General features: G+C 42.4%; 1 protein-coding gene across 1 annotated transcript in view; it reads right to left on the reverse strand.

Annotated features, from left to right (window-relative positions):
• Nucleotides 1-9,134, reverse strand: part of RBPJ (recombination signal binding protein for immunoglobulin kappa J region) — a 59,351-nt gene extending 50,217 nt beyond the window's left edge. Inside the window, exon 1 of the mRNA XM_015623959.3 lies at nt 9,069-9,134. Coding sequence (XP_015479445.1) covers nt 9,069-9,088 — 20 coding nt within the window. The 5' untranslated portion in view covers nt 9,089-9,134. The remainder of the gene's footprint in view (nt 1-9,068) is intronic.
• Nucleotides 9,135-10,363: the final 1,229 nt, after the last annotated feature.

Here is a 10,363-nt window from a genome sequence, read left to right on the forward strand (position 1 = left end):
TGAAAAACCTAAGGAAGTCTGATTTCTCCTGACCAGCTTTCATGGCCACAGCTGGGAGAGACAACATAATGTCACCTGTCAAAACTCAGTAAACAGCCCATAACTACACCAAGTACAAGAACAGAGGTAGAAGACAGTAATTCTATTTCCACCTCTCCACAGACTGTTTGACCTTGGCAAGTCACTAGGGTTTTGTGCTTGTTTTTTCATGTTCAGGACACGAAGAGCTTTTACGCAGACAGCTGGAACAACAACAATAACTGAGTAAGACTAATTATTATTTATTCTGCCTAGCCTTAGAACTCTTCCACAATGGCATAAACTCAGAGTGTGTACAAGCACCTCCACGACTCCAAAACCTTAATTTTGAAGCTCCCTTTATGTAAGATTCACCATCTTACCAAGACAAACTCCCCTGTAATCAATAACTGACAAAAGCTTAGTTTCACAAAGTCTTCTGCTGAGCAAACAACTGTAACCTTATTTTCTACACTGGCAGCTCCTAATCCACAATTTGCAACTTGCAAACACTGCCTGCAAGATCCTTTGCCGCTGCTCCCAGAAAAAATTAAATTACAGAGTAAAAAAAAGAGCTGCCAGGAAAAGGAAAGCAGGATATCTTCTGAAGAGAGTATTTTATTCTATGCAGTTTCTACAGTTTGGCAAAATTAGGGAGAAGTATTTTGCACAATCCAATTCCCTCTTTCAGGCTTGGAAAACTCTGAATTTCACGGCAGCCTGATCAAGTTTCAGTTCGATACCAACTTTTCCTGGTAATCTCCCAAAACACCACACACTAAAAATATGCCACAAGTATGGTTTTGAAAAAAACAAAGTGCAGAGGAAAGGCCCTACAGACCAAGCAATGTTACCAAGAATAAAAGCAGAAAGACTTTTTTTTCCTAGCACATTAAGAAAAATGTCTGTATTTGTCTGTACTCATAAAGGAAAAAAATTAGGTATTCATTCCTCTAATCAGATAACTGTAAGAGATTAATAACCAAAACACTAACTAGGATCCATTGTAGCATATACCCTTTAATCCAACCTACAAGAACTAGAAAAATTAAAAGAACAACCAGCTGTGATCTTACACAGAGCAGTTAAAAATTATTAGTTGCCAATACAGCTTATTGCCTATTTGAGAAAGTGTTCTGGATTTTCAATGCACAGATGAAATACCACTGCATACAAGCTAGTCATGCATTACAACAAAATGGAGATAAACTCCTGCTCCTGAATAAGAAACAAATGAAGAAAAGTTACACCATAACCACTATCACTATAAAGTCTTCATGTTTTCCAAGTGAAGCATGTAAACAACTTTAGAATCAGACTCATAGAACATCCTGAGCTGGAAGGGATCCACCAGGATCACGAGGTCCAATTCCTGGCCGCATGCAGGATACCCCGAGATTCACACCATGTGCCTTGAAAGCATTGTCCAGATACTTCTTGAACTCTGTCAGGCCTGGTGCTGTGACCGCTTCCCTGGGGAACCTTTTTGTAATACTTAACCTAAACCTTTCCTGACACAAATTCAGGCCATTCCCTTGCATCCTGTCACCGGTTACCAGAGAAGAGATCAGCATCTGCCCATGTGCTTCCCCCTGTGAGAAAGCTCTAGGCTATGATGAGGTCTCTTCTTGGTCTCCTCCATACTGATTAAGACAGCTGATCTCAGTCATTCCTCACATGATTTTGCCTCTAGACCTTTCACTATCTTCATGGTACTCCTTTGAATGCTCTCCAAGTGCTTTACATCTTTCTCACCTTGTGGTGCCCAAAACTGCCCGCAGCATTTGAGGTGAGGCTGCCCCAGCTCAGGGCAGAGCAGGACAATCCCCTCCCTTGCCTGGCTGCCGTGCTGGGCCTGGTGCCCCCCAGGACACGCTTGGCCCTCCTGGCTGCCAGGGCACGGCTGACTCGTGTGCAACTTTCTGTCAACGATGACCCCCAGGTCCCTTTCTGCAGCCCCCCATTCCCTTGCCTATGCACATCCACAGCTGCCCCATCCCTAACACTTGCCCTTGTTAAATTTCACATCTGGTGATTGCCCAGTCCTCTAACTAGCCAAGATCATTCTGCAGGGCTTCTCTTAGTTTAAATAACTACGGAAATACGTATTTCAATTCAACACGAATGTTTCAAGACTTATCTACATAAAAAGACATTCAAAAAAGAGCCTCGCAAGCTTCCTGAAGACACGTGCTGTTGACTGAAGTGTTCATGCTGCTTTAGAGAGAACAAATCACGTCCCAGAAGCGTGCCATTCATTAAACAATCTTATTAATCAAATAGTAAAACATGGTAATTATATCTTATAGTAAAATTTTATAGATCAGTCAAGCTTTTAAAAAATAAAAATACTAAAAAACCAGTATCTTTGTCTTCATTTTATATTTTATATATAATTTTAATACATATACAATATTAGAATATATTACATAAATAGTAACCATCTCTGTCTCTTTTAAGGATCCAAATCTGCAAGCTTAATCAAGAGACTTCTCACACTGTACATACTGAAACGCTTATGTTCTTTTCCTTCCTGGTAAAAAAGTCTACAACCACAAATATGTAGTTTATGCATTTACAAGCATAAAAGCAAGAAGATACATGGCCATATGTCACCATCTGGATAACAAAAGTGCAGTTCAACAGCATGAACTATTTTTCAGAAAATAAAATTATTTTAAACAGTATAAAGAGGCTGTGAAAAATGGCTGTGATGTGACATAGCAAAGGTGACTGAAGAGTTTCTTCGGGTTGTAAAGCTTACTTAACATTTTTGTAAAAGGTGCAACCACAAAATAAATACACAAATTATGAGTAGAGAACACCACATAAGTAGAACCCCAGGAAATGAGAAACTCTAAGTTTAATCCTTACTTTTCCAAGACTAAGTAAGAATATAGGAATATAGAAACTGCTTCTATTAATAACTTCCTCATCAAAGATATGTATTGGCTGTTTCAATTTCTGAATTTTATTACAAAAGATAACCATAATTCTGTATTATTTCCTAACCTCACATAATCTTAACTGCTAATTAATGCAATTATGTTCATGGCAAGGATGCTATAAGCATTTCCACATTAAAATAATGGAAGTTTAGTGAGATAAGAATATAATTTATAATTATACAACTGCCTTGAAATACTACAGACTTAAAAGGCATATCCACTTTTGTCAACAGAATTAAGCTCTCATCTGACAATATAGCTGACATTTACCTTTTTCTCTTTTTCACCTAAATACAAAAGATGAAAACAAGCAATTCTATAAAAGCCAGCATACACAACTGCCCAATTTTTAGAAACATTGAAATAACAAACTAAAAAAAAACAAAACAAAACAACACCACTTAAAATACACCTTCTGTATGAAATGCTCTTGGGAGGCAGTATTTCAGCACATTAGTGCCCTATAGTTCAGTTACAGTAATGTGCTTGCAATTAACATCCAAAGAATTCTGAGTTGCAAGTATTACAAACACAGAAAATTGATGTCCTGAAACTTCAGAATTCTGCTGACATGATTTGCTCTCCAAATATCAAACTAATACTGTGCATAAACTGCATTCTTCATCCCAAGAGAGATTCTGACAAAATGCATAAGATAGAATACTTGTTTGTATTAAATATGTATTTTACAATTCAAAATGACAACCTATCTTTCCAAGTTTATCTAAAACCAAACATAGCACAGAACAGGTACACACTACACCCTAACTGTAATCTTCACCCACAATGAATTAGTAACTATAAAACCTTTTTTCAAAATCTTTACCTGTGAAGGCACCACAAGTCTTTTAGGAAGACTTTACACACACCTACAGCCTACTTGCTTTTCTTTTCAGAGTATTTTTAAACATAAAAATTTGAGTTCAAAATAATGAAAAATAGTCCTAAAATAAATTATTACTGCAAAACAGAAATTAGCAAGTCAGAGGAAAAAAACTCACTCTCATTCACAAACCCATGATCATTATGCAATTCATAATACAGAACAATACTTAAAAGAGAACAATTTTTGCCAAGAGATATCAGAAAAGGATATTGCCTTTTAACTGGCTGTAACAAGCCCACACATACTATGCCAAATACAATAGTCTACAGATTATTTCTGGAGAAATCAAGCTACAGAAAGATTATTTTCAAACTTTCTTTGTGCTCCATATCAACCAGAGTAAGTCAAACAACAAAGAGCTACTTAATACAATGAATAAACAGCAAAAGCAAATAAAATCCAAATTAAGACCTTAAGTCCATAAAATTGCTTCTACTGAAAGCACAAAAGCTTAATAGTATTTGCCAGCATTTCAGAAGACTCCTTCAAGAATACAGTGCTCACAAGGATTTCCCAATAGTCTGACTTAAGACAGCTCATATTCCTTGATAACAAGTCACACAAAACCATCTACTCATTTGATTGTAAACGAGTTTTCCCAAATCTTTAACATTCCTCAGGTACATATACACAATACAATAACTGTAGTTATGCTACTACTCAAATCTTAATAAGCACGGTTTAAACCTTCAGTGACAGTAAAAACTGTAGCCTGAAGAACTCATCCATGAATTCTAGTCCTATAGTCTACATCATCTTTTTTTCCACTCCTTAGGCTTCAATGAAACCATTCTAAAATCTCTTGCAGCCTAGCCCTATGACGAGGCTCAGAATCGGTATGTAATTGTTATGGTCCTAGACCTGTCTGTCGCCCAAGACTATCAGCAATGCTTCTTTTACAGAAATAACTCTCCCTCATTCCCTTGGTGCTGCTGTCATGACTCATCCTCCTTGCTCACCTGTATTATTTTATGAATCACTTCATTGGCTTTTGTCTTGCATCCCTTTCCATTTGTCTTCATTCTATCCAGGGCCAGGATTCAAATTCAACTATGAACTCGCTGCTATCAATCAGAAATATTCTTTCTACTCCCTATCTCCTGTGTTTGTCCAAGTCAACACACCAGATTGAGTCTCTTTTTTCCAATACTGATGCCTCACTATCAGCTCAGCACAGCAACGTAAAGGTATTGCTAATTCCACCACTGCGTTGGTCTCCTTTCCACTACTTCAAGTCCTGAATTTAACTAAACATTAGCCCTCAAATCTAGGTTCTGTATAGGTCCTAGAAACAACCTGCTGCTGAGATCCTAGCAACGCCCATCACATCACTAAGATATCCCTCTAGCAGCTGAAATTTTATTATGTGACCACAGAAGTTCACACCTGAAACAGTGAAGCAATCTTCTTCATCTTTCAAGATCCAGATCTGATCCTTATGAACATTCCTCTCTCAACAGCTTTTTTTAGCCTATGGCTGGATCACACAAGTCCTTCTCCATCTCACTTCTTGAGCAGCATCCACTTCACTCTCTACTTCAGGACTCTTACTGGTCAAAGTCCTCATTCTAAAATTACTAATCAGGATGTAGATGAGGTTGAAGTTCTGGTAAACTGTTGTATTTTCACCTCTCAACTTCTTTTTCTTTGTGGTTGGGAGAGCTCCATGAAACAGCATCCTCTTTCAAAAAACTTCTACAAGTTTTTTTCATGTTTCTCATTAAAACCAAAGAAACAAAATGACCAGATGGCTGTCACATCTACACTACTACACCAAAAGTCACAGCACCGATGCCAAACATTCTACTGCGCCATCACAGATCTCATGAGTTTTCCCTTACCCTTAAATCATTAAGCATTCTGGGTCAGGAAACCCCTCATAACCACTGAACTCCAGGATGACTAATTCAGACACGGAACTTGAACAGCTAGTTACTTAGAAATGTGACTAAAACAATTTTCTGCTTTATAGTGTCTATGGAAAACCACCATCATACTGGCAATAAGCCTACTCAAAGTATTTTTGTCTTTTTCAAGGCTTTTCAACCTGTTTGAAAAATAATCCAAATGCTATATTGTATTCTGCTATTACTGAGGTTTTAACTGGTAATTGAGTACTCAAGACAATGCCTACTATTTATCATTTCAGTCTGTTATTTCGAAGTTGGCTTCTACTATTTTAAAGATCAGGTTGTCCCAGGCTGCTAAGAAGGCACCATTCCATACTTTATGTCACTGTAAAATTACAAAATTAAGTTCAAGGCACTAGAGATTTTTCTCTGTCACATGGCTTTATTAGACTTAGCAGAGCAATTTTCAAGCTAATGGATGTCCACAGGTATTTTTGCAATATCAGCAATTATTGAAAAACAAGTGGTTTACACTCAAAATATAATTAAAGAAGCATTTTCATTCATTTTGTCATCTTAAAATGATATTTCCCTAAATTGTTCACAACCAAAACCAAAAATACTTCACAAAACCCCAAAAATACTATCCTATAATCCCAGCCATAAATTATCCACTTCTTTTAAATAATAGTTGTGAATAGTAATTCATTTTAAGTTACTTATCTCATGTTTCTGTTTGCTTTCTCACTGTATCTGGTTCTGCCACTGTACAGTTTAGCTTGCCACACTGTACATATGAGCAAGTTTCATCAAAACGCTCCTTGTGAGGCAGCGGCATGAGTGTGCCACATGCTGCAAGGTACTGTGACTGCCCCCCAGAACTGCTGCAGTGAACTCCTACTATTCCACTCCAACACTGCATAAACCTACATACCATAACTTAAGCTTAGGCATACACTTTTCACAGGAAAATAAAAAAAGCTTTTTCATTCAGGTAACACTGACTGCAAAAGCTGCCATAAGCTCTACCTCAAAGTTTGAGTACCCATGGGATGCCCATTCAAATGCAATGCAGGATTTCCATATTACATTCTTCAGTTATTGCTTTTTAATTTCAAACACTTTTTTTCCCCCTGTCCAAGTAAGTTTTTATAGAACAGCTTAAAAAGAAAATCCCTTATATGAACTATTTTGGAAAAAAAAAATAAAAAAAAATCAGCTACTGAAGAATCATTCCTTTTTAATCCTAATACACACAAACAACTCAGCATCAGAGCCACACTCCAAAAACAGGTCATTTAATAAAAAAAAAAAAAGAAAAAATCAGGCTTCTTCATGCAATATAACTACAATATTAATAAAAGTTAGCATATTTCATTTTACCAACACTGAAATATTTAACAATAAGAAAACAAAATTATTTTTCAAGAGAATTATTTGACTTCTAGGTTTAAACAATAAATGTTGCATTAAAATCCAAAACTATACACTATTTTTTTACTCTCGTTAAAATGTTTTTTTTTCTACTGCTCTGATTATTTGATCACTGTTTTTAAAATAATCCAGTTTTTTTGTCAACAATTTAACAGACATCTAAAAAGGATAAAACTAATGTCACAAACATGACAACACTTCTGATAATCTTCTAATAATCAATAAACAAAAAGAAATGGAGCCCAAATATTTGGATGAGCAAACTAACAGAAACGTGGAAAAACTTATTTGCTAATTAGAGCACAGGCTAATAGTTATAGCAAACTTTAAAAGCATTTGTTCCCTTCTTTAAAGTCCAGCCTCTAAAATAGTACACTCTAGGAATCATAACAAACAAGATTAGCTTTCCTAAAGAACATTTAACTGGGAAATTGTATATCAGCCACAAGATGCCTTCATCAAGAGAGAAATCAAGCAAAAGCTTCGATTTATTTTTGGACAAACAAGAGTGAGGAATTGGAAACATTACTGCAGCCAAACAAAACAACAAAATACCATAATGCTACCTTCTCCACGAGAACAAAAGCATCAACCTCCAACTCCACCCCACCCCCAAGCAGGCTGTTGCTCTCTAACCACAGAGCCAATGCTGTAGACAATGTAATCCCACAGGGAAGACAGAAGGTCACAGACACACTGTGAAATCTTAAAATAAGGTCCACGTTTTAGAAAGACCTAGAAGTACTTTAACCAGACAAAAATTCATTTGGAACAAACAGGTGGTGTACAGAAAGAGCTTGTTCTTCTCCTGTCTCTCCCTCAACACATAGAGAGGTCACAGACACTGCTCAGCATAGTCCAAAATTAAGGATACAGCACTTAAAATAAGCAGCAGCAATCAAGATGTGGCGACAACGGCAACGTGCAATGTAACACTGCAGGTGTGATTGCGTACTGTATACTAGCAGTGGATCTGTTATTATTCATCAGCTGTAGGTGGCTAAGAGGGTGTCACTTATTACAGTGACACATGCTGCAGCTGGCTAGCCATGATTAAGTATTACCCAGTGTGGTTGAAAGGGATGGAGACTACCATTCATTATGATCCAGCGTGGCTTAGTGGCGTAGGGAGGCTGCTACCCTGCCCTGCACCGCAGCACTTGAAGGAAGGCAGCTAAAACTCAACAAAGCCCTGGGAATGGTGTGCACAGAGGAAAGAAATGGAACCTCGGTCGCCCAGCCTGACGGAATGGGTGTCCTGCTACCAGGGGCGGAGAGCCCGTCCGCATTCAGCGCGACCGGGAGCGCTCCGCCGCCAAGTGACAGCGCCGGGCCGGGCCCCGGCCGGCCCCGCCGTGAGAGGGGCGCTGGGGCACCGCGCTCAACTTCCAACCACAGCAGCAAAAGCCTTTGTCCGAGCGCTCCCGGTACGTGGCCGGGGGAGCCTGGAGGACCCCCGCCTGCGGCGGGACAAGCCGGAGCGACTGAGAAGGCAGAACAGCCCGTGCCAGCCCCAGGTCCCCTCCCAGCTGGGCTCCGCCGCTCCCTTGGGAGCCCTCAGAGGGGAACCCGCTCCGAAGCAGCCGGGATGAGCACTGACCCTGCACGGAGTCCCGACCGGCGCGTCCGTGCCGGAGAGAAGGAAAGCAAAGTGAGCGCCCAGACCCGCTGGGTCCCCCGCGCCACAGGGCGGCCGGAGAGCGCGGCCGCTGCCGGGCCGGCACCCGGGGCGCCTCCTCCGTGCGCCCACCCGGCGGGACCCCAGCCCCGCGAGGTTTGCGCCGCAGGGCCCGCCCGCGGGTCGTCCGGAGGGCAGCCCCCCATGCCCTCGAGCGGCGGCTGAGGAGCAGGCGGGCGGGCGCGGCACGACCTCGGCCAGGCAGCCCCGGGCGGCGACGGCTACGGCGGGCGCCGCGAACGCCCCGCACTCACCCTGTCACAACAGGCGCCATCTTCCACAAACTCTCGCCAAAACTCCTACTCTCGCGAGAGCGCCCCCCTCCCCGCGGCCCGGAGCGCGCGTGCGCGGGCCCGCGAGACACGCGCGGGGCGGGAGGGGGGGGCGGTGCGCACCGCCCACTCAGCGCCCGGGCTTCTCCCCTCAGACACAACAGCCCGGGCGTGGGAACCGCGCCGCTCTCGCGAGAGCCTGGCACCAGCCGACATGCGGAGAGCAGGAAAAGTCTCGCGAGAGCGGAGCGCGCTCAGGAGAAACCGAGGGATTCCCTCTGCCCGCTCGCGCGTCTCGCCCCCGCCGGCGCGAGGCGGGGCGGAGGGGGAGGAGCCACTCGGGGTGCGGAGAGTGGGGCGGAGCGGCCGCTTACGCGCGCAGGGATCGGCGCGCTGGCGCCGCCGCCTCCTCGCGCCACCCCCGCGGGAAGTGCGCGTGGGGCCGCGCACCTCGTGCTGCCCGCGGGCCCGGCACGTGCGCGGCCCGGAGACACTGGCGGCGCTGCCGGGGCCGAGCGGCCATTGGCGCGGAGCTGGGACAGGGCGGGAGGAGCTCTTTGTCAAACGGTGAATAAAAGAGTAGGAGGTCGAGATCTGGAGAGGCGCAGCCCTTAGGGAAAACTCTTACGTTCCTTACATGGAATTGCTAACATCAGGTTTTTTAGAAGTCGGTTTTCCATTAAAAGCCCGGTTTCATAATTTTGTTTTCATCTGCAGCTGAAGTGCGTAAGATGCGTTTGTTTAGCAAACAGAAACACAGGAGTCTGGCAGGGCCCCAGCCAGCTGGGCGAGCCGTGTGGCGGCAGACGGCTGAGCGCGGGCTCGGGGACGGGAGGTGTGTGCAACACGGAGCTGCCCGGGTGTGCCCCGACGTTTTGGTACGACAGAAAAAAGAAGACCCCTATTTTGGATTAATTTAACAACGTTACCCCTTCAGGGTGCGGGCCTGATTGTCCGTTAGGAGACCAAATTTGAAAATAATCCTTTTGCATCAAGACTTCTGTCTGTCCAGCTCCCTCTGTGTTTAGTATAACATGTCAGTTTAACTTCGGAACAAATGCTACATTGAATTAAAGATTGCTGAGATTCCAGAGCCCACATCTTTTTTATTACTTTAGCTCTGTACTTACGCTGTCTTCCAAATAATGGGAAAAAAAATAACGTTTCAGTAATCCCATGAATAAGATTTCGGATTTCTCGCCCACATATGCGCTTCACTGCTAATGCTAATTATTCAATGATTAATGTCTCAGATAAGTAAAATCACGTTTTAAGAG

Source organism: Parus major, chromosome 4 (assembly GCF_001522545.3).
Source record: "Parus major isolate Abel chromosome 4, Parus_major1.1, whole genome shotgun sequence".
Lineage (NCBI taxonomy): Eukaryota > Metazoa > Chordata > Aves > Passeriformes > Paridae > Parus > Parus major.